At 37.5% G+C, this 25,222-nt stretch overlaps 1 protein-coding gene across 4 annotated transcripts in view; it reads left to right on the top strand.

Moving 5' to 3' along the window:
• Positions 1 to 19,649, top strand: part of CEP57 (centrosomal protein 57) — a 58,330-nt gene extending 38,681 nt beyond the window's left edge. For 2 of the 4 annotated variants that reach the window (XM_036324631.1, XM_036324629.1), the window contains 5 exons: positions 2,066 to 2,173; positions 2,682 to 2,759; positions 10,952 to 11,193; positions 11,519 to 11,663; positions 17,884 to 19,649. In XM_036324631.1, coding sequence (XP_036180524.1) covers positions 2,066 to 2,173; positions 2,682 to 2,759; positions 10,952 to 11,193; positions 11,519 to 11,663; positions 17,884 to 18,117 — 807 coding nt within the window. In that variant the 3' untranslated portion in view covers positions 18,118 to 19,649. The remainder of the gene's footprint in view (positions 1 to 2,065; positions 2,174 to 2,681; positions 2,760 to 10,951; positions 11,194 to 11,518; positions 11,664 to 17,883) is intronic. The other 2 variants (XM_036324630.1, XM_036324632.1) reach the window with 2 other exon arrangements.
• Positions 19,650 to 25,222: the final 5,573 nt, after the last annotated feature.

The raw sequence follows: 25,222 nt of genomic DNA, 5'->3' as shown, positions 1-25,222 counted from the left end.
TTATGAGTTTATTTATTCAAATATCTCCTATATATTGCCCTCCCCATTCCAAAGTTTTTAAATAACATTTGAATATAATATTTTCATAATAATATTAACACAAGATGTTGATCCTGATTTCAAAACAATTGGGAGGGAAGGATTTGTAGTTCAGGCTGTGGCAGATGCCAACACTATCCTGGGATCACTTCATGAGTGTGCTCATAGGTTTGTGACCATTCTAGTAATCTCATCTTTGTTATCTATTTCTTCCTATGCCTCCCAGAAGTCATTGACTTCACATACTCTCATTCTTTAAAACTTGTATTTTTTCCTTAGATATCTACCTTTTGATCCGTATGCATATATTTTTTCCCTTAGTGTGCTTTCTGCGTTATATAGTCATGTGACTTTATTTTTGACTACCAACAAAGTTTAAAATTACTTCTTTTCTCTGCCCATTCCACTTTGGGGTGGGCCACTTTTACTGTGTCTACATTTCCTCACTTGCAACATGAAACTTATGGGTTGTGCTTTATATACGTTGTGGTGGTGAGTTTTATTGTACATGTAATACAGATTAAACAAGTTCATAATTTTATTTTAATAAAAGGTATGAAAGCAACCAATAAGTCAAAGTACTGATTATTGGTCATAATTTATGTATCATATTCCTTGCTTTTTTATTAAGCAGGCATAAAGTAGGGACCAAATCAGTTACTACTGATAGTGTAATGTCAATAAAGCTTTTGAGTTCTGATAACTCTATAGTAGTGGAAGAACAATGGCCGAGCTTAATAAGTGGTTCCAAGTCTAGATAACCCTAATTTGTTTAGCCTTAGGCAAGATATTTGACCATTCAAAGCTTGAATTTTACCGTGGATAAAGTAATCTTCATTTTATTTCTTCTTACTATTAGATCAAATTAGAGAAAAAGATAATGAAAGCACTTTAAATTGTTAAAACTCTGCCATAACAGCTACTGGGAAGAACTAAAAAGCTGGAAGTTAAAAGTATTCAAACAAATTGTTCTTTTGTTTACTATTTAAACTCTTTGGCTTCTTAGGTCTTCCATATAGTAATTTCATGATCCTTGAATTATAGTTATTCAGTTTACTGTGTATAAAACATTGTTAGATGTGTACGAATTTAGGTGCTCCTGAAAACGAAGGTCCTGTATTTCTTTGTCACTGAATACATTCTATCCTGGGAGAATGCAGTAATTGTGGGAAGTCTTAGTAATGATCTCAGTATTTCTTTTAACTGATCCATTGGTTCTAAGTGTTTGTTCCAGTTCCATTTTAAATTCCTGGGGAACTTCAAGATACTGTTAAATACAAATTTCCCCAACCTAGGAGGTTTAAAATGATGTGGTCAGGAGAGGAGCACTTAATTTTATTCCTCATAAACTCCAGACAATTTTGATACATAGGCAAGTTTGAAAACCACTATTCTAGACTAATGAACTAACTCGTAAATGTGTATGATTATATTGATTTAAGTAAAGTTGTAAGTTGGCTTAGGGAAAACAGCAGTACTTGTTTGAAATCCTTAATAATTGCTTGTGGATTTCCTCTGATGTAGATAGAAAATTATTTTTATTGTAGTTACTAAGCTTCTAGAGAAATGGGCTTGATTACATTTGCTGACATACCATCCAGTTCTTTTGGACATAAATTTCCAGTTCCTTTTTCTTATATCATTAAGTGTATGGTTTTTTAAAAGAGGAAGAAATGTATTTGCTTTCAAGCTGTTTTTGTGTCAGGTGCTGTTACAGATTCTGAGTGCGAAAGAAAGAAAATACTGAAGCATCAGATTGCAGTTAGATATAGTACATTTAACTTATTATCTATAATTTATGGAGCAGCTCCAAATAAGGGAGCTTCAAGATAAATTGAGATGCTAGTATTGATTTAAAGTGTTTGACAGATGTTGACAGATTGGTTTCAGACATAGTTATAGAGCTATGATGTAATTTTTAATCAGATACTCCTGTAAGTTTTAGAGGCTTTTACATGGAAAATCTCAAATTTGAATTCTAGCTTTTATTTCTACAGCGTTAACTTTAGGCTCATATTTTTTCTAGTTGCAGACAGGTCTAGAAACAAATAGACTTATATTTGAAGATAAGGAAACTCCTTGTGCCCCCTGTGCAAGAAGAATTAAAAAAAAGAAGTCAAAACCACCAGAAAAGGTATGAAAGCAACCAGTAAGTCAGTGTACTGATTATTATTGTCATAATTTATGTGAAAACACTCATAAACCCTGTAATATTACAACCTTGGACGAGCAAATTAAATCTATTTCATTCTCAGTTTCTTCATTGGGAAGATGGGGATAAGTAATACCCACTTCTAAATTTTACTGATAGTTAGATAATATATATGAAAACATTTTAGAGCTACCAAACACTCCATAAATATTAGTTATTAATAATCAGTATTGCGTTAATTACTCTTTGCTCTTGAAATGTTTTGTACTAGTATACACAAACACAGCACTAGACTGTAATTGCTATTTTGTCAGGTTTCATTTTTTCTTTCCTAGACTGGATGCAAGTATTATTAGGAACTTGAGACCATAATATAAATGAGGCAAGTAGTGGCCCAGCAGTAAGCTGGAGTTTCAGGTTACTCATATACTAGTATAGTTAGCTTTTACTGTCATGTTAGTAAAACTGTTTTTCTTTCCTTTCCATTCAGAAAGGTTCTAGGAACTATTTTGCTGCTCAACCACATTATAGATTATGCTTGGGTGATATGCCATTTGTAGCTGGGAAGGTGAGTTGGTTGAACTCTAGATTTTTTTTTTTGTTTAACTTAGATCTTTGAATTAAATTTACCTGTTTGCCTGTATACCTAAAAATGATGAAAATATTTTCTGCTCTTTTGTGGGTCATAGTGATGTAAGGATGAGATGTAGGAAGGTTTTATGGGATTGGGGGAGTAGGGAGGAGACTAGGAGGACACTTTAAAACAGAGAAATTTTTTGTGGAAGGGAATTTACTAACAAAAGGAGAGACCCCAGTTTGGAGAAGGCGTGGTTGCAGAGAAGGGTCAAGGGAATAAGAAACAGTACGTTTGTAGCATTGAATTTTTAGTATCAACCCTGTTGATTTCTATTTAGATAAGGATATTTAAATAAATAAAAATCACATTCTGTGCCGAAACCGGTTTGGCTCAGTGGATAGAGCGTCAGCCTGCGGACTGAGAGGTCCCGGGTTTGATTCCGGTCAAGGGCATGTACCTGGGTTGCGGGCACATCCCCGGTGGGGGATGTGCAAGAGGCAGCTGATCGATGTTTCTCTCTCATCGATGTTTCTAACTCTCTATCTCTCTCCCTTCCTCTCTGTGAAAAATCAATAAAATATATTTAAAAAAAAAAAATCACATTCTGGTTATCTTCACTTCCATACCCTATCTAATAAAAGAGAAACATGGTAATTAGTGTACGACCGCTACCCTTCCCATTGGCTAATCAGCGAGATATGCAAATTAACTGCCAGCCAAGATGGCCGCCGGCAGCCAGACAGCTTGAAACTAACATGAGGCTTGCTTGCTTCAGTGACGGAGGAAACCAACGTTCCCCGCCTGCCTTGCCAGCCTCTGAGCCTGCAGTTTGAAACATTGTAACAAATATAGAAGCTAAACAAAACCCCAGAAACCTGCTTTCAGCGAGCCGGGATCTCAGAGCTGGAGTTATACATTGTTTAGATTATAGAACCCAAACAAACCAGATACCTGCTTTCAGCAGCAGAGGCCTCAGAGCTGGAGCCAGAGCTAAAGCTGGCCCAGAATAAAAAAAAAAAAAAAGAAAGAAAAAAAGGAGCAGTTGGGAGCTTCCGTCACCCGCCAGTCTGAAAACAGCCCTCAGCCCCTCACCCAGACTGGCCAGGCACCCCAGTGGGGACCCCCACCCTTAAGGGTGTGTGACCAGCTGCAAACAGCCATCATCCCCTCATCCAGGCTGGCCAGGCACCCCAGTGGAGACCCCCACCCTGATCCAGGACACCCTTCAGGGCAAACCAGCCGGCCCCCACCCGTGCGCCAGGCCTCTATTCTGTATAGTAAAAGGGTAATATGCCTCCCAGCACCGGGATCAGCGGAGCCGAGAGGCCTCCTGGCACCGGGATCAGCGTGACGGGTCAGTGCCCAAACCCCGATTGCCCTTCGGCTCTGTGTGTGACAGGGGGCGGGGCCACAACCTCCCTATCCACCCTGCTCTGTTTGTGACAGGGGTAGGCGCCCCAACCTCCTGATCAGCCCTGCTCTGTGCCTGATACGGGGGAGCTCCCCAACCCCCTGATTGCCCTGCGGCTCTGTGTGACAGGGTGCGGCGCCCCAACCCCCCTCCTCCCGCCCCCCACGGGCCCTGCTCTGTGTGTGACAGGGTAGAGCCATAACCTCCCCATTGGCCCTGCCCTGAGTCTGAGTGTCGGCGCCCCAACCCCCTGATCGTCCCTGCTCTGTGGGTGATAGAGGGCGGCGCCCCAACCCCCTGATCCGCCCTGCTCTGTGTATGACAGTGTATGACAGGTGGCGGTGCCCCAACTCTCCTATCGACCCTACTCAGTGAGTGACAGGGGGGAACTCCTCAACCCCCTGATTGGCCCTGCTCTGTGCGTGACGGGTTGGCGCCGAAACCTCCCCATCGACCCTGCCTTGAGTGTGACGGGGCGGTGCCCCAACCCCCCAATCAGCCCTACCCTGAGCGTGACTGAGAGTGGCATCGCAACCTCCCAATCCGCCCTGCTCTGTGCATGACAGGGGTTGGCGCCCCAACTCCCCAGTCGGCCCTGCTCTGAGCCCGACCAGGGGCTGCACCTAGGGATTGGGCCTGCCCTCTGCCACCCGGGAGCAGGCCTAAGCCAGCAGGTCGTTATCTCCCGAGGGGTCCCAGACTGTGAGAGGGCACAGGCTGGGCTGAGGGACCCCCCTTCCCCCCCCCCGAGTGCACAAATTTTTGTGCACCGGGCCTCTAGTTACTTATAAGACTCATTCTCCAAAAAGCACTTATACATAGAATTGAATCTTATTTTCCTTTAGTGCTTAAATATAGAGATGATGACTTTGTCAAATATCAGCAAGTACTGAGTAATTTCTACTAAGTGCTTAACACTGTTAGTTTATACCACTTTTGATGAATTATTTGTGTTGATGGGGTGTGTGTGTGTGCGCGCGCACACACAGCTAAATTGTGCGTTTATGAATTTGAGAGGATTTGGGAATAAATTTTTATTTGTCCTTTATTTAATTTTAAATTCTCCCCCCCTCCTCCTCCCCCCCTCCCCCTCCCCAGCATTGAATTGGCAGTGAAAGCTTGGGAATTAATTGTTTCCAAGATTTTTCACTTGCCTTTTGTAGGAAGCACCGATTGCTTGGAAAAAAAGTATTGCATTGGCTCTATGCTATCCTCTACCCTAAAATTACCCTGTTGTTGGATTGCAGACCATCTTTTGACCTATGTTATATCCTTTATCTTTTATTCCTCCCAGACTTCTTCTGTTTCACCATAGAATATTTGATATAGGTTGGAAATGGAGGTTCTCAAGGAATAGCCAGAATCACCCAGTATGCATTTGAATAAGCATCTTACAAAGCCAGTCACAACCCTACTAAGTCAGAAGTTTCTGGGTATGGTGTCTAGAAAGTCTTTATTTTTTTAAATGTATTTTTATTGATTTCAGAGAGGAAGGGAGAGGGGACAGAGAGAGAGAAACATCAATGATGAGAGTGAATCATTGATTGGCTGCCTCCTGCATGCCCCCTAATAGGGATCGAGCCCACAACCTGGGCATGTGCCCTTGGTCAGAATCAAACCCAGGACCCCTCAGTCCACAGGCCAATGCTTTATCCACTGAGCCAAACTGGCCAGGGCTAGAAAATATTTTTTTAACTGTTCCCTGGTCCCACTCTAATGTTCAGTGTAATTAGGAAAGCACTGACACACCTTCCTGTTCAATTTTTTTTGTGTAAATATTCAGAACAATGATTGTATGTTCTGTTAAAATATATCTACTGGTGAAGACATCATTTTACCTCAGACATCCCATCATATTTCTAGACTGCTTTATTTGAAAGTGCCTAAGTGAGTTGAAATCTGTCACTGTATAAATTCTACTCATTGGTCTTTTTTTACTCATAGGGATTCACATGGAACATATGAGTAAACCCGTGACTATAGTAAAATTTAAAAAATTTTGAAGATAGCTTCATCTTCTTATCCTCTTCTAGGCTATAAATAAAGACCATTTTCTTCACTTATTCATAAGATGTGCTTTATGAGTTTCTTTACTGTCTCATCACTCTTTTTGCTTCTAAGTTGAATATAACCTTCTAAATGGGTTGTTACTAGCCCAGAATAGAATCTTTGTCATATTTTGGATAATCTCTTAACTCAGCCTAGTATCACATTAATTTTATGGGATAAGCTGAACTATCTCTTTCATTCAGTGCTTTTTGAGTCAACTAAAATTACAGATCTTTTGTTGCTGTTGTTGTTGTTGTTAATCTTCACCTGAGGATATATTTTCCATTTATTTTTGACAGAGTGGAAGGGAGCGGGAGAGACAGAGAGAAACATTAATGTGAGAGAGAGACTTAAATTGGTTGCCTCCTACATATGCCCCAACCAAGGCTGGGCAACTGAGGTACGTGCCCTTGACAAGAATCGAATCTACGACCTTTTAGTCTATGGGCCAATGCTCTAACCACTGTGCAAACCAACTAGGACAATTACAGGTCTTTTACTGAATCTTTGCATCACCCTCTGTAGATTCTGTACTTGTGGAATTGATTTTTTTAATACAGACTCTTAATCTAATGAAGCTCTATAAGAATGGATTCACCCACTCTCACATTAGATTAGAATCAAGTTCAGTCTTCCATTATATTTCTATTATTTCCAAATTTAATTGCCTATCTTTGATAATTCTCACTGATGTCATTTATACAAAGATTGAACAAGACAGGTTCAAAGACAACTTTTCAACCTGAGCTTCCCTTTTGAAGTTATTTATATTATTCAGACAACTGTGTCACCTAGCTGAGTGTTTCTCAAACTATCTATTGTGTAGGACCAGTATTTATTTGTAATTACACATTGTCATAGACCAATACTTTTGTAAAATGCAACAAAAGTGAATTACTAGAGCGCTAACCGGTTTGGCTCAGTGGCTAGAGGTCGGCTTGCGGGCTCAGGGGTCCCAGGTTCAGTTCCGGTCAGGGGCATATACCTTGGTTGCGGGCACATCCCCAGTGGGGAGTGTGCAGGAGGCAGCTGATAGATGTTTCTCTCTGATCGATGTTTCTAACTTTCTATCCCTCTCCCTCCCTCTCTGTAAAAAATCAATAAATTATATATTTTTTTAAAAAGTGAATTACAAAAAAAATAATTTAAAAAGACAAAATACAAGTCCCTATATTTTTATTACTAGATTCAACAGACACAAAATTACATTAATAAATAACAATTGAAAAAAAAAACAGGAAAACATTTTCAAAAACTACTGCTTATTGAGCGTGTATATATAAGCAGTTAGTATAATGAATACATATTGCAGTTTATGAGCAATGTAGTGATTCAACTCATTTTTTAGTTTAAATAAATACCACATATATCAATGTTTAAAGTTGTTAATGAGACATGAATTTGGATCTTGATAATCAAGGTTGTAATGATGATAGTGTAACTTGAAAGAGGAGTATGTATATCTACATCATTTAATTGTAGTTGAATTAAAATTATCTTGATAAACATGGATTAACTTTTATTTTGAAATGATTGTAGATTCATAGGACATTGAAAAAATAATACAAAAAGGTCTCTTTACCTCATTTGTAACATAATATGTAACTAAAGTACAGTATCAAAACCAGGAGATTGCCATCAGTACACAGACCTTCAGATTTCTGTAGTTTTACATATACTCCTTTGTGTGCTTTATGCATATACTCAGGCACAGGTCAGTGCAGTTTTATCATGTAGATTTGTGTAACCACCACCATACCATATCTACAATTTTGTCATTTCAAAAATGTTATGTAATCGAAGCATACAGTTATACCTTTTTTGAGATTGAATGAAAACTTTTTTACTCGGCATAATTCCCTTGAGATCCATCAAATTATTTTGTGTCCATATAAGTACTATTCCGTGGTGTGGATATACCAGTTTGTTTAACCATTCATTCACCCATTGAAGGATATTTGGGTTGTTTCCAATTTTTGGCATTTACAATTAAAGCCAGTATGAACGTTTACGTACAGAGTTTTGTGTGGACATGTGTTTTACATTCCCAGTAGTAGTGTATGAAAGATGCAGGTTTTCCACATTCTCACCAGCATTTAGTATTGTTACTTTTTATTGCAGCTGTTCTGATTAGTATTTTGTGATCCCTCACTGTGATGTTAATTTGTATTACCCTAATGATTAATGATGTTTGAATTTCTTTTCATGTGCTTATTTGACATCTATATATTCTCTAGCAAATTGTATGTTTATATCTTTAGCTCTTTTTAATTTAATTTTCCTTATCACTATTAGGTTTTGAGAGTTCTATATGTATATGTATTTTAGAGACAATGCATTTTTAAGATATATGGTTTGCAAGTACATTCTCCCAGCCTGTAGCTTCTCTTTTCATCCTCTTAACAGATTGTTTCACAGAGGAGAAGCTTTTCATTATGACAATGTAGTTAATTGATTTATTTGCTTTTATGGATTATGCTTTTGGTGTTATATCTAAGAACTCTGCCTTAGACCTATGTTATATAGATTTTCACCTATTTTCTGTTTTATATTTAAATCCATGAGCCACTTAAAATAATTTTTATATACAGTATGAGGCTATTAGGTCAAGATTCATTTTTTATTCTGTTTGGCATATGTGTTTGCTTCTTTGCCAATACACACTGCCTTGATTACTGTTGCTTTTTATAGTAAGTCTTAACATCAGGGAAAGTGATCCCTCCTACTTTATTCTTCTCTTTTCAAAATTGTATAACTTTTCTAGCTCCTTTGCCTCTCCATTTGAATTTTAAAATAAACTTGACTCTAAAAGAAAAAAACCTTACTGGATTATGATAGGAATTATAAGTGTAGACCAGTTTGAAGAGAATTGACATCCTTGTTGAGTGTTCCAGCCCATGAATACAGTATATCTCTAATTTATTTAGATCTTTGATTTCTTTTATCAGTGTTTTATGGTTGTCAACATATTAATTTCATGTTTTATTAGATTTATACTCAATTTTTTTGAGTGATTGTAAATTGTAGTTAGTTTGCATTTCAGTTTCTATATGATCATTGCTAGTATATTTAATTTTTGTATGTTGGTTTTACATTCTGTTACCTTGCTGAATTCACTTATTAGTCCTAGGAATTATTTTTTGGATTATATAAGATTTGCCGTGTAGAGAATCATGTCATCTATAAATAGGACAGTTGTAATTTTTCCTTTTTAATTGGTATACCTTTTATTTCCTTCTCTTGTCTTACTGCACTGGCTAGGATTTCCAGTATTGTGTTGAGTAAGAGTGATGAGAATGGACATCTTTGCCTTTTTTTCTGATTCTAAGGGGAAAACATTCAGTTTTTCACCAATAACTATGATATTAGGTATAGGTTCTTTGTTAGTGCTCTTTATCAACTTGAGGAAATTTCCCTTTGTTCCACCTTTACTTACTGAGTATTAATTAGTACCCTGAATGGGTGTTGGATTTTTTCAAATGCTCTTCTTTATCAAATGATATGATCACATAATTTTTATGTTTTACCCTATTGAGATGTTGGATTGCATTGATTGATTGTTGAATATTGAATTAGTCTTGCATTCCTGAAATAAACCCCACTTGGATGCAGTGTATACTTCTTTGTACAAATTGCTGAAATCGGTTTACTCCCTAACAGTAGAAACCAGGATAAAAAGAACATCTGTTTAGCTTATCACAGTGATCTCCAAACCTGGCTGATCAGAATCAACCTGGCAGGCTTAAAAAGAAACATTTCTAACCCCTGACCCCACCGTGATTGAGTTTGTTGTGCTGCCTAGGAATCTGCATTTGAAGTAAACTTATCTGGATGATTCCTTTGGAGCGAAGTTAGCTCAGCCATCTATGTGTGAGTTGAAATAGCATGTTGAGGTTACTGTTTAGTATTCAAAACAAAACCAAAAGTTTTGAGAAGGCTACAAGGTTTTTCTTGTTGATTATGTGACAAATACAGCCTTACTGCTTTCTATTATTCGAGGACAAAGAAATAAATACAGTAATCCTTATGACCTAGAAGCACATACACTGTTTAATAGGGGAAATAGATATGCAAACACGATTACAATCTTTTGTGATAAATATTGTGATAGAGATAAAGGCCATAAGTGATCTAAGTTTGGACAAATTAATTACCTGGATATTTTATGGAAATGTTTAAAAATTATATATTTGAACTGGATTTTAAAGGATAGCATAGAAGTTGTCACACACAAAAATATGGCATGTGCAAATAGTTTGTTCAAATAATGAAGAGAAATTAGGAGATGGGACATGAGGCCAAGGAGTATAAATTACAGATCAGTTTTTATAAAGCCTTATTTTCTAGGTTCAGGAGTTTGGAACCAGTGGGCTTAACACCAGAGAATTTCAAATAGAACAACCTGTTCAGAATACTATTTTAGAGTAGCTGATAGCATTGTGCAGTTAGAGACTGAAGAGGCTAGGAGCAAAGATACCAGTTAGGATGCTCATCCTATGAGGTGGGTGCATAAACCAACTGAATTGACAATAGGATGGAGAATAAAAGGGGGATTGGAGATTTTTCAATTGTTAAATCTTTGGTAGTTGGTAATTGATTTAACTAGACTAGGAGACATAGGCTTTTTGGGAGGTAGGGGGAGTTCTTTTTTTTTACCCAGGATAGGGAATGAAAAAAAAAATTTCAAGGATGAGGCTTCTAATTATTTCTCATTTTTCTTCAGTCTACGAGTCCCAGTCATGCTGTTGTAGCCAATGTCCAGCATGTCTTGCATCTAATGAAGCAACACAGTAAAGCCTTGTGTAATGATCGAGTAGTCAGCAGTGTTCCTTTGGCAAAGCAAGCATCTTCACGAAGTGGTAAAAGTAAGAAGTTGTCAGTAAGGCCGTCCTCCTCTAGCAGCATTAATGAAGAGTTATCAGAAGTCTTACAGACTTTACAAGATGAATTTGGGCAAATGAGCTTGTGAGTTTTAATTTTGCTTTTTTTTAAAATTACATTTAGTTGTAAAATCTCGTTTTAACTTCTTGGTGACTTTACTAGTCATATATTTTGTTTGTTCCACAAATATTTGTTCAACACAATTCTTGCACCAACCACTGAGCAAGTTACTAGGATAATAATAAACATAACAATTACTATCACTGGTAATTTGGAAATTTGTTGCCCTATTAAAAAAAATTGAGACTTTTTTAAATGCATGAGCAATGGTCCCATGGTGAGTGAGATGCATGACCTAATCATGATAACACAGGAAACTTAACCAAACCTTACTTTTGTTTTTATATAGTGATCATCAGCAACTTGCAAAACTTATCCAAGAATCACCAACTATTGAACTGAAAGAAAATTTAGAGTGTGAACTGGAAGCATTAGTGACAAGGATGGAGGCAAAAGCCAATCAAATAACTAAAGTTCGGAAATATCAAGCCCAGGTAACTCAGATTTCCCGTACTCATTTCTAATGATTAAAAAACAAAACAGTACCAAAAAAACCTTTTTTTTTTTTTTTTCAAGTATATGAATTTATGACATTGTAAGTGTATCATAGATAGGGAGCTACAGAAAGTCTTTCTGTACTGTAGACACTTGTTAATTTGGTTTATTATTAAGAATTGGTGTTAAGTGGGCTAGGAAAAAAGACACTGTCTTTTAGTCTCTTAGAATCTTTGAAATACTGATTATGTTTCATATTCTGATCTTTATATGAACAAACTTAATTTCTGTGATGAATATAAATGGCTCTGAGTTTACCCAAATCATTTTAAAAGCACCTAGAACTTTTCATTTCTAATCTTTAGTTATATGGTTACTAATTATATTAAATTAATAAAACCATTTATTTAGTACCCATTAAGTGCAGTGGGAAGTCACACGCCAAGGTTCTCATCTAGATGCACTTCTATCAGGGTCATCAGTGACTACAATTGGGGAGAATGAGACAGATTGGAGGTGTGTTTTAGAAGTAGAAATATCAGGGCTACTTGCTGCTGGCTCTCATGTGGACTGAAATGTAGAAAACTGAGAGCAGAATATGGTTGGCTGACATTAATTGGTAGCTATGTAACAGGCACAATGCAGGTGCTATGCATATGTCATCTAAAACCTGAGGTTTTAAGCACTTTGTCTAAAGATTGTTTTCCAAAAAATAAATATGATTCTTGTAGGAGTAATAATAATATAATTTGTTTCTTGTACATTAGACTTGACTTTGTTCTTTCTAATAGAACATTGACATGCCAGCAGCAATTCATTTTAGCCAGCAGCTAAAGTAAAAATAAAGCCCCCCTATTTTTTTAAATTTATTTTTATTATTGACAATATTACAGATGTTCCCCATTTCTCCACTTTCCATTTACTCCCACCCTCCTGCCCCATCCCAAGCCTTCCCCACACAAGTGTCTGTGTCCATGGGCTATACACATCTATCTATCCTATATAATAATCCTATATAATAAAGCTGTAATATGCAAATTGACTGTCACACCCTCACACAAGATGGCCGCCCCCAAGTGGTCACAAGAAGGCCACCACAAGATGGCTGGCAGGGGAGGGCAATTGGGGGCGACCAGGCCTGCAGGGGAAGGAGGGCAGTTAGGGGCAACCAGGCCTGCAGGGGAGGGCAGTTGGGGCGACCCAGCCAGCAGGGAGCAGTTAGGCGTCAATCCACTAGCAGGGAAGTGGTCAGGGGGTGATCAGGCAGGCAGCCAGGCAGGCGAGTGATTGGGAGCCAGCAGTCCTGGATTATGAGAGGGATGTCCGACTGCTGGTTTAGGCCCAATCCCACAGGCAGTCAGACATCCCCTGAGGGGTCCCAGATTGGAGAGGGTGCAGGCTGGGTTGAGGGACACACACACACACATACACACACACACACACACACACACACACACACACACACAGTGTACGAATTCCATGCACTGGGCCTCTAGTGTATATCCTATCTAATAATAGACAAACATGGTAATTAACTGTACCTTCGCTACGCCTCCCATTGGCTAATCAGTGAGCTATGCAAATTAACTGCGAACAAAGATGGCGGCTAATTTGCATACTGCAGGCAGATCCCGCTGCGCCGCTCCACCTGGGGCTGGCGGCAGCGCGATCCCAGCCGCTGGCCGCCCCAGCGCGAGATCCTAGCCTGCCATGTGCAGGGTGGGGCGGGCGGCAGCGTGACCTTGAGCCGCCACCCGCCCCAGCGCGGGATCCGGGCCTGCCCTCTGCGACGGGGGAGACGGGGCAGACACCGTGGGATTGGGTGTGCCATCTGCCACCAGGGGAGCGGTCCTAAGCCAGCAGGTGGTTATCTCCCGAGGGGTCCCAGACTGTGAGAGGGCACAGGTTGGGCTGAGGGACCACCCCCCGCCAGTGCACAAGTTTTTTTGCACGGGGTTTCTAGTATATATATAAGATTAATAATGCTAAGTGTCCCTATGCCCATCTGATCAGTCACTATGATGCACACTGACCACCAGGGGGCAGATGCTCAATGCAGGAGCTGCCATGACATCACACTGGCCATTTATAGACATATGGCAGCGCAGACCTGGCACCAACAAAGCAACACTCAGCTTCCCCCAAGTGGGATACAGGCCCCGCCGCCACCCCAAAGCAACACCTCATCAAATCACAGCTGATGCTGCTGAAACCCCATGGCCAGCCCGAAAAAGTGGCTGTAGGCACTGGATAATGACATCACGTAGCAGCACCCAGATTCTTCTCCCTAGCAACTAGCCTCCTTGCAGTTTCTTCAGCCCAGGAACATGACTTACTTTATATAGAGCCAGGTGGCAACATTTTACACTCTAACCAAATATCTGTTTTCCCATGCCTCATCTCATTTGATCCTCACAGAAGTCCTGGAGGAGGTAGATAGGCGACTAAGTAGAATCCTATTTTCTTTTCATTAGCTAGAAAATGGAGATTTAGAAAGTTTAGAAACTTGACCTGACTGAAAAGAAGAAATGGTGGACTTTGAAAAATGACTTCATGTTTTCTCACTGCGTAGAATATAGCCAAACACTGCTGCAGTTCAGTATTTTACCTTTCTTCTCCCTGTGTGATCTACAATAATAATCTGCTTCATTTTGATAGTTACTGCTGTGTTGCTGACAATTACCTGAAAGAGAAGTTGTGGTACTTCTCTGGGCTGCAAAAAGTTTAGCTAAATCAGAAAGCATGTCTAATTAAGCAAATTTACTCTATATCTATAAAAGGCTAAGTTGACTTGCACATGTGCGATACGTATAAAGCTCTCGCTGGCGCCAATTGCACGTGTGTTTCTGTCATTGTTGATTGTGAATTTGACACTTCTATTAGAAAGAAAGGGTGTATGGCGATATTAAAATATTCTAATTAATTTCCTTTCAATGTGCACAAATTCGTGTACCAGGTCACTAGTATGCATATAAGTTCTATGTTTAATCTCTTCTAGTCTCCCGTACCCCTGCCCTCTGAGATCTGTTAGCCTACTTCATGCATCCCTGCCTCTGTACCTATTTTTTCAGTTTATTTTGTCCACTAGATTCCACATATAAATGAGATCATCTGATATTTGTCTTTCTCTAACTGCCTTATTTCATTTAGCATAGTAATCTCCAGGTCCATCCATACTGTCTCAAAGGGTAAGAGCTCCTTATTTTTTACAACTGAATAGTATTCCATTGTGTAAACGTACCACGTCTTTTTTATCTACTCATCTACTGATGCTATTTCCAGTTCTTAGCTATTGTAAAAAACACTGCTATGAACATAGAGATGCATATATTCTTTCTGATTGGTGTTTTGGGATTCTTAGAATATATTCCCAGAAGTGGGAACATTGGGTCAAGTTGCAGTTCCATTTTTTACTTTTTTAGGAAACTCCATACTATTTTCCACAGTGGCTGCACCAATCTACATTCCCACCAGCAGTGTACCGGGTTTCCTTTTCTCCACATCCTCACCAACACTTGTTGTTTGTTGATTTATTGATGGTAGCCATTCTAACAGGTGTGAGGTGATACCTCATTGTCATTTTAATTTGTATCTCTCAGATGATTAGTGATGTTGAGCATTTTTTCATATGTCTGTTGGCCATCTATATGTCCTCTTTAGAGAGTGTCTATTAAGATCCTTTGCCCATTTTTTTTTTTTTAAATTGGGTTGTCTTTTGTTGAGTTGCATGAGTTCTTTATATATTTTGGTAATTAACCCTTGTCAGATGTATATTGGTGAATATGTTCTCCCATACAGTAGGATCCCTTTCATTTTGCTGTACAGAAGCTTTTTAGTTTGATGTAGTCCTATTTGCTTTGTTTTCTTTTTTCTTTCTTTCTCTTGCCCTAGGAGATGTTTCAGTGGAAATTATACTACATGAGATGTCTGAGATTTTGCTGCCTATGTTTTCTTTTAGATTTTTATGGTTTAGCAACTTACATTTAAGTCTTTTATCCATTTTGAGTTTATTCTTGTGTATAGTGTAAGTTGGTGGTCTGGCTTCATTTTTTTGCATGTACTTGTTAGATTTTTCCAATACCATTTATTGAGGAGACAGTCTTGACTCCATAATATGTTCTTGCCTCCTTTGTCAAATATTAATTGACTAATAGCATTGGTTGATTTCTAGGGTCTCAGTTCTGTTCTATTGATCTATATACCTGTTCTTGTGCCAGTAACAGGCTATTTTTATTACAGTGACTTTATAATATAGCTTGATATATGGTATTGTGATCCTTCCAACTTTGTTCTTCTTAAGACTGCTATGGTTATTCATGGTCTTTGCTGGTTCCATATAAAGTTTTTGAATATTTGGTCTAGATCTGTGAAATATGTCGATGGTATTTTAATAGGGATTGCATTCAATCTATAGATTGCTTTCGGTAGTATGGATATTTTAATTATGTTAATTCTTCCAATCTTTGAACGGGCTATATGCTTCTACTTGCTTGTATCTTCCTCTATTTCTTTTTTCAACGTCCTATAGTTTTCTGAGTAGAGGTCTTTTACCTCCTTGGTTAAGTATATTCCTAGGTATCTACTTTTTGTTGTCGCAGTGGTAAATGGGTAAATGCTAAATTTACCACATTTAGCATTCTTTCTTTAGTTTCTCTTTCTGAGAATTAATTATTGGTGTATAAAAATGCCATCCATTTATGGATGTTAATTTTGTATCCTGCTACTTTGCTGAATTCCTTTATTAACTCTAGTTTTTTGATGGAGTATTTAGGGTTTTCTATGTACAATATAACGTCATCTTCGAATAATGACAGTTTCACTTACTCCTTTCCAATTTGAACGCCTTTTATTTCTTTTTCTTGTCTGCTCACAGTGGTTAGGACTTTCAGTACTATGTTAAATAATAATGGTGAAAGCGCTCATCCCTGTCTTGTTCCTGTTCTTAAGGGAAACAAACACTTTTAGTTTTTGCCCATTGAATATGATATTGGCTATAGGTTTGTCCTATGTGGCCTTTATTATGTTGAGGTATGTTGCCTCTATTCCCACTTTGCTGAGAATTTTTGTCAAAAATGGTTGCTGGATTTTGTCAAATGCTTTTTCTGTGTCTATTGATACGATCATGTGGTTTTTATCCTTCATTTTGTTTATGTGATGTGTCACATTTATTGATTTGTGAATTTTGTACCAGCCTGGCATCCTTGGACTAAATTCCACTTGATCATGATGTATGATCTTTTTAATATATTGCTGGATCCAATTTGCTAGCATTTTATTGAGGATTTTAGCATATGTGTTCATCATGGATATTGGCCTATATTTTCTTTCTTTGTCATGTCTTCATCTGGTTTTGGGATTAGGATAGTGCTGGCTTCGTAAAACAAGCTTGAAGTGTTCCTTCCTCTTGAATTTTTTGGAATATTTTAAGGAGGATAGGTGTTGATTCTCCTTTGAATGTTTGGTAAAACTCCCCTGTGAAGTCAGCTCTCTCTAATGGAACATTGACATGTTAGCAGCAGTTCATTTTAGCCAGCAGCTAAAGTAAAAATAAAGCTTCCCTATTAATATTATTCTAATTATAGTGAAATAATAAAATAAAAATTATTTTCATATTAGTACATTACCACTACATCTCTTCATCCATCTGGAACATGCTTCTTTGCCTGCTCAGACTAGAATGCCTTTCTTCTCTCCTTCACCTACTATCCTTCATTTCTCTTGTCCGATATTTTTCCTGCAAAGTGTTCTGCACTTTGGCAACATGACCTTAACTTATGATACTGCACCACAATTGATGTGTTTACTCTTGTTTACTTATTTGTATGTCACTATACATTTTAAGCACTAAGTATTAAATGACTGGTAAGTTAGATTTTTGAAGTCTTAAAAAAAAATAAACCCAGAATATATTATTTTTATTATTTTTAATTTTTATTGATTTTAGAGAGGAAAAGAGAGGGAGAGAGAGATAGAGACATCAGTGATGAGAGAGAATCATTGATTGGCTGCCCCCTGCACACCCCACACAGGATCAAGCCCACAACCCTGCCGTATGTCCTGATGGGGAATCCTGGTTCATAGGTCAATGCTCAACCACTGAGCAACACCGGCCAGGCTATATTACTTGCATTTTGGTATGAGAGTTTAAAGTACCGGTTGTCAGAAAAGAATGTTTTCATTAAATTTTTCTTTTTTCCTTGACTTGGTTATTTGCTATAGCTGGAGAAACAGAAGATAGAAAAGCAGAGAAGGGAACTAAGAACCACCAAAAAGACTCTTGATGAAGAAAGAAACAGCAGCAGCCGTTCTTCTGGAAGCACGGGGACCACAAATAAGAAGGACTGTACCAAACCCAGACCTGGGGAAAAAAGCAGGAAAAATCTTCAGTTACTGAAGGACATGCAATCCATACAGAGTTCATTACAAAGCAGTAATTTGTGTTGGGATTACTGACTGGTACCAGGTTATAAATTTTATTCAGATAGCCTGTACTTCATCAATCAAATGTTGACAGTTTCTTTTCCAGGTCTCATATTCTTATGTTGGAATTAATAGGTGGTACCGGGCCCACGCTTTATTCATTACACAGGCTTCTTGTGTTTGCACATCACAACTCAATGTTAAATCATCTAAATAGAAATCAGTGGCGTTTCAAAGGCTAAGAAGCTACACATACTTTGTTTCTTTGAGATGAATTTGTTGTACTGAAATATTGTGCTTTGTAAACAAAATACCAATTTTTTACTTGTGGGCGTGATCTTTTAAAATAGTTCTTTATTTGTCTAAGTAAATTTAGATTTAAATTATCAAAATAGAGGCTGTCCCATAGGCAGTATTTGCTGGAAAAGTCTCATTTTTAAATCTTCCCCTGGCATGAATTGCCCTTTTCTTCTTACTACTACAAACATTAAATATACTTTGTTTTGACTTTTGATGGAGGTTTTCTATATTTAAATATTTATGCATATTTAAGAAGATTGTTTCATTTTGCTTTTTAACATTTCAGACATCAATCAGTATTGAATACAGTTAAAGTTTTTAAAAAGACTCAATCATTCATTTTAAGTCAATGAAGTGTGAAGATTATGAAAGACTTTTTTAAAGTATAAAATTGTTAAGTAAAAGGTTTTGGAATGAAGAGATAAGGGGAGGTATGGGAAAACATTTGTTTTTAAATAGTATGTGTTTGTAATCATGCTATTCAGTTCAAAGAATTATGGGTTTTAATCTGTGAAGAACCCCTTGGATATTTACTTTCATTGGTGTACAGTATGAGTGCAGTCTTAACTGTACACGTGCAATTGTTATCTTAATAATGTAAATCATTTTGAATATATAAAATCGTTAACCTTTTATAAATTTGCCATTTAAGTCAATAAAAGCAGCTTTTTTAAGGAAATACTGAAATTTTCCTTAACAGCCTGTTAATAAAGGCTTTATTTGTTATAATTTTTTAAAATGCATTTCCAAGTAGTAGCATATTCAAAAAAATAAGAATATGTGGTATTTATAAGTACATAATTTACTTGCCTTTCTCATGCTTACATGGAAACTAAATCCAAGAAAATTGAATTATCTTGTGGTACAGGATATGGTACTCTTAGGGTACTAAGGAACACATTAACCACATATCAAAGAAATTCATTTTTATGCCTCCTCTGGGATTGAAATAAATTTCTAGGATTTTTTTCTAGATAACCAACATGAATTGTATTGGCTGTCCAGGCACTATACTTATTAAATTATTTTTCTATAAAGTTTTTATTTTAGGATCTTTACATTTGGGGGTATTTGTGAATTTACTGAAATTGTATGTAAACTTTTGCTTGCATGTACAATTTTCTGATGAGCAGGTTTGTATCTTCATTGAATGCATAGCTCTGAGTCCACAGACCCAAGGAATCACTGTTCCATGACATGGAAAATATTTCTTGTGTCTCAATCACTTTTTCAACTATTAAAATTTTGTTGCCTTTGTTTTTGAATTCCAGGTCATTAAATTGTGTGTAACCCTCACTTGCATTGTAGTGGCTCTAAGTCCCAATTAGAAGAGTGGTTTAATGTTGGTAGAACCCATCCCATCCTTCAGCTTGGAGTCAAACCAAAATATTCACTCCATCTTTTGATACCCTCAGGTGAAAACTGAAAACAAGAAAATACTGCTTCAGCCTCTTAATTTGAGTTTACAGCAGAAGATTATGTTGTCATTCATCCAATTCTGTTGTATGAGAGCTTTGTTGCAATACATTTCAAATACAAGAATCTTCTGTGTGTAAGGTGCCAATATGGATACCAAGCTGAGTAAGAAAGGTATGTTTACAGGTAGGTGGTAGATACTTGAATCATCGTTTCAATACAATGTGAATGCAGTGGTGATAGCATGGGCACACGTTATAGGAGCACAGAGAAAGGTGGGGCATGGCAGAGAAGGTACCCAGGAATCAGGGAAAACCTCCAGGAGGAGGAAATGATGCCTAAACACTAGAGAATAGGAATTAGCCACAAGGGAGAACAGTTTCAGGTCAACAAGATAAAATGAATCTGCAGTTTACATAGGAGCATTGTGACTAAGTAGAACTGGTACATACATAAATGTTGATGTATGCGGATAAGAAAAATAGGGTAAGCAGATGAGTCACAGGATGCTACTAAGGCGCTTCAACTTAATCATATTGGTCTCTAAATTGTGTATTCCTTATCCTAAAGGAAAAAGTAGTTCCTATATGACCAATATTCATAGTTATTTATGAAGTTATACATAAAACTCAATGTTCTCTGCAAAAATGTCTTCAATAATTCTGTCCCTTTTTAAAATTAGATTGGGTTTGTTAAGTTTATGAGCTCTTCATATATTTTGAGTGTTAATACCTTATCTGATAAATGGTTTGCAAAAATTTTCTCCCACTCTGCAGGTTGTCTTTTCTCCCACTCTGCAATTGTTTTTTGTTGCTTTTTTGCTGTGCAGAATCTTTTGAATTTGTTGTAGTTTCATTTGTTGATTTTTGCTTTTAGCGTCATGTAAAAGTATCATATCCAAGGGCTTCTTTTCTACATTCTCTTCTAGTACTTTCTATGGTATCAAGACTGATGTATAAGTCTTTGATCCATTAGAATTGATTTTGGGGATTTTCTATAGATAAAATCATATCATCAGTAAATAAAGACAATATTTTCTTGTCCTTTCCTACCTGGATGCATTTTATGTATTTGTTTTGCCTAATTTCTCTAGCTAGGACTTCTAATACTATATTGAATAAGTAGTGAAAGTGGGCATCAGTGTTTTGTTCCTGACGTTAGAGGAACAAAGTTGAGTATGTTAGCTATGGATGTGTCTCATATGATTATGTTGAGGAAAGTACCTCCTATATTCAGTCTGTTAAAAGCTTTTATCCAGAAAGGATGTATTTTGCCAAGTGTTTTTTCTGCACCTATTGAAATGATCATATGATTTTTATCTTTCAATTTAGATATGTGATATATTACATTTATTGGTTGTACATTTGGAACTATCCTTGTACCCCAGGGACAAATTCCACTTGATCATGGTGTATAATACTTTTAAATGTGTTCTTAAATTTGGTTTCTTAATATTTTTTGAGAATGTTTACATGTATATTCATCAGGGATATTGGTTTATAGTTTTTTTGTGCTATCCTTCTCTGTTTATTTAATCAATGTAATGCCTCCTGTTATGTATGAGTTTGGAAGTGTTCCCTCTTCCTCAATATTTTGGAAGAGTTTGAGGAGGATGGACGTTAATCCTTGTTTAAATGCTTGATTATCTCACCAGTGAAGCCATCACCTATCTGGTCCTGGAGTTTTCTGTGTTGGTAGTTGTTTGATTACTGATTCAACCTTTTTACTCATTATTGGTCTGTTCATATTTTCTATCTCTTCCTGATTCAAATTTGGTAGGTTATGTGTTTCTAGAAATGCATCCATTTCTCCTAGGTTATGTAATTTTTTGGCATATAATTGTTCATAGGACTCTCTTTATGATCCTACATATTTCTTTAGTATCAGTTGTATGTAGTGTCGTCTCTTTGCTTTCTAAAGTTTTCTGACTTATTCCAGCTAAAGGTCTGTCAATTTTATCTTTTCAGTGAGCCACCTCTTATTTTCATTGATCTTTTCTCATTGTTTTTCTGCTCTCTTATTTCTGTGCTGATCTTTATAGTTTCTTCCTTCTGCTAACTTTGGGCTTAATTTGAAGTATAAAGTTAGCTTCTTTGAGATCTAATTTCTTAATATGTTTGTTGCTATAAACTTTCAGAACTGCTTTTGCTCGAACCACAAGATTCAGTATGTTGTGTTGTATTTTTTTTTCAAGGTAACTTATTTCCTTTTTTAGTTTTTATTTGTGTATAAGTGTGTTCAGTTTCCACATATTTGTAGATCTTTTTACTTTCCTCATGCTTTCAAGGTCCATACCACAGTGGTCAGAAAAGACAGTTGGTATGATTTCAGTCTTAAATTTGCTAAGATTTGTTTAGTGTCCTATCATATGGTCTATCTGGGAGAATGTTCTGTGTGCATTTGACAAGAGTGTGTATTCTGCTGCTTTGGGATGCAATTATATATATATATATATATATATATATATATATATATATATACTTGATAAGTCCATTTGTTCTAAAGTATGTTTCAATTCCAAAATTTTCTTTTCTGGACAATCTTTCCATTGGTAATAGTGGGGATCCCCTACTCTTATTGTGTTTTTGTCTATTTCTTCCTTAAGACATATTTAGCATTTGCTTAATATGTTTTGGTGCTCAGAGAATATATATTTATGATTGTTTTACCATTATGCAATTTTCTTTGACCATTTTTGGCTTGAAATCTATCTTGAATGATCTAAGTATGGCTAGGCCTGCTTTCTTTTGGTTTCCACTTGCTTGAAATACATCTTTCAGCCTTTCGCTTTAAGCCTATGTGTCCTTTGAGCAGCGGTTCTCAACCTGTGGATCGCGACCCCTTTGGCAGTCAAACAACCCTTTCACAGGGGTCGCCTAAGACTATCCTGAATATCAGATGTTTACAGTACAATTCATAACAGCAACATTACAGTTATGAAGTAGCAACGAAAATAATTTTATGGTTGGGTCACAACATGAGGAACTGTATTTAAAGGGCCACAAGGTTGAGAACCACTGGATTAGAGCTAAAATGAGTTTTTGGTACACAGCATATAGTTGTGTCTTGTTTTCAACCCATTTACATTTAGGGTTTTTATCCTATATAATAAAGAGGTAATATGCAAATTAACCCTAATGCTGTCACAAGATGGCTGCGGCCACAGCAGAGGCGGGGCTCCTATAACAAGCCGTAACAAGCGATCAGCGTGGCGCCGGGGCAGGAGACCTGAGGCTGAGCCCCCTGCCCAGCGGTACTTGACCGGGGACCTCAGACTGCGCCCCCCCTCCACCCAGCGGGGCTTGATGGGGGACCTCAAAGCGCGCCCTGCCCCAGCGCTGGGCCGGGAGACCTCAACCATGACCCTATCCCTGGGCCGGGCTTGATGGGGGTGGGACCAGCCTGGTCTGGATCTTGCCCAATGGGGGTCATGGCGGCCAGGTTTGGGTCTTGCGTGATTTCGAGGCATGCACGGGTGGATGGGGACTTGACTCTGGGTCCCACAGTGCGCCCCAGACTCTGACAGGAGGAAGATTTTCATACACATTTTACTAATTTTCTTTCATCTCTGACATACCTATTATAAAGGGCAATTAGCAATATTAAAATATTTCCTCTAATTCCCTTTTAATGTGCACAAATTTCGTGCATCTGGGCCACTAGTTAATATAAGGGCTTACTACTGCCATTTCATATTTTACTGTCCAGTTATTTTGTCTCCATTGTTTCTTTTTCCTTCTGTTTTGAGTCTACTTTTGTAAGTTGCTGGCTTTTCATGTTTCATGTGTCTTCTCTAAATGTTTGCTTTTTGTTTACCATAAGGTTTACATAAAGCATCTCAGATAAAATAGTCCATTTTGTGCTGATAGCAATTTATCATTCTTTACCTATAAAAGTTCCATCCTTTCACACCTTCCCTTTTGTGTTTTTTTTTTGATGTCACAGATTATCCTTTTATTCTGTGAAATTTTTAACAGGTTGTAATAGCTATAGTTATTTTAAATACTACCTTTATGCTGTAATTGTTTACTATATTCTAAAATAGAGTGAAAGTTTTCAAATTCTGTCACCTTAGTAAGAGTTTTGTGTACTTCTACCTTTTTATTTGTTTGAAGACCTTTTTTCAACATTTCTTACAAGGCAGTTGGTGAACTCCCTCACTTTTAAGAAAATTTTTATTTCTGCTGTGTATCGGAAGGATAACTTTCTTTGCAAGTATTCTTGGGTAGCAATTTTTATCTTTCAGCATTTTGAATATGTCTTTGTGGTCTGTAGAATTTTCTGCTTAGAAATCTGCAGATAGTCTAGGAGTTTGTTTGTAGGTTAATGGCACCCCCTCCCCCAGCTGCATCTAAAACTCTTTATAAACTTATTTGATAATCATGGCGATGGTCTTATGCATTGAGATAATTCAGTGTTCCATTAGCTTCTTGAACTTGTAGGTCCAGTTTCTTCCCCGGGTTTGGGAAATTCTTGGCTGTTATTTCTTTAGATGATCTGCTGCTTTCTCTCTTCTCTTTATACCCAATAATCTTTTTTAAAAAATCTTTATTGTTGAAAATATTACATAAGTCCTCCTTTTCCCCCCATTAAACTGTTCCACCTGCTCCTGTCTCCCCTTCAACCGCCCCCCCCCCCCCAGGCCTTCACTACCCCATTGTCTGTGTTCACGGGTTATGCATATATGCAAACAAATTCATTGGTTGATCTCTTCCCACCCACCCTCCCCTGCCTTTCCTCTGAGGTTCAACAATGTGTTCATGCTTCTATGACTCTGGTTCTATTTTTGATCATCAGTTTGTTTAGTTCATTAGATTCTACATGTGAGTGAGATCATGTGATACTTGTCTTTCTCTGACTGGCTTCTTTTGCTCAGCATAATAGTCTCCAGGTCCATCCATGCTGTTGCAAATGGTAAGACTTCTTTCTTTTTTATTGCCGAGTAGTATTCCATTGTGTAAATGTACCATAGTTTTATTATCCACTCATCTGCTGATGGGCACTTAGGCTATTTCCAAGTTTGAGCTGTTTGTACTGCTATGAACATAGGGGTGCATATATTCTTTCTGATGAGTGTTTTGGGTTTCTTAGGATATATTACTAAAAGTGCAATTACTGTGTCAAATGGGAGTTCCATTTATTTTTCAAGGAAACTTGATAGTGTTTTCCCTAGTGGCTGCACCAGTCTGCATTCCCACCAGCAGTATACAAGGGTTTCCTTTCTCCACCTCACCAACACTTGTTGGTTGATTTGTTGATGATAGCCATTCTGACAGGTGTGAGGCAATACCTCATTGTCATTTTGAATTGCATCTGATTACTGACTTTGAGCATTTTTTTATGTGACTCTTGGCTTTCTGTATGCCCATGTTGGAGAAATGTCTCTATTTAGGTCCTTTCCCCAGTTTTTAATTGGATTGTT

The sequence above is a fragment of the Myotis myotis genome, unplaced genomic scaffold (genome assembly GCF_014108235.1).
Source record: "Myotis myotis isolate mMyoMyo1 unplaced genomic scaffold, mMyoMyo1.p scaffold_m19_p_10, whole genome shotgun sequence".
Classification (NCBI taxonomy): domain Eukaryota; kingdom Metazoa; phylum Chordata; class Mammalia; order Chiroptera; family Vespertilionidae; genus Myotis; species Myotis myotis.
The sequence above is the reverse complement of the archived record's forward strand: the minus strand, read 5'-3'. Positions and strand labels throughout refer to the sequence as shown.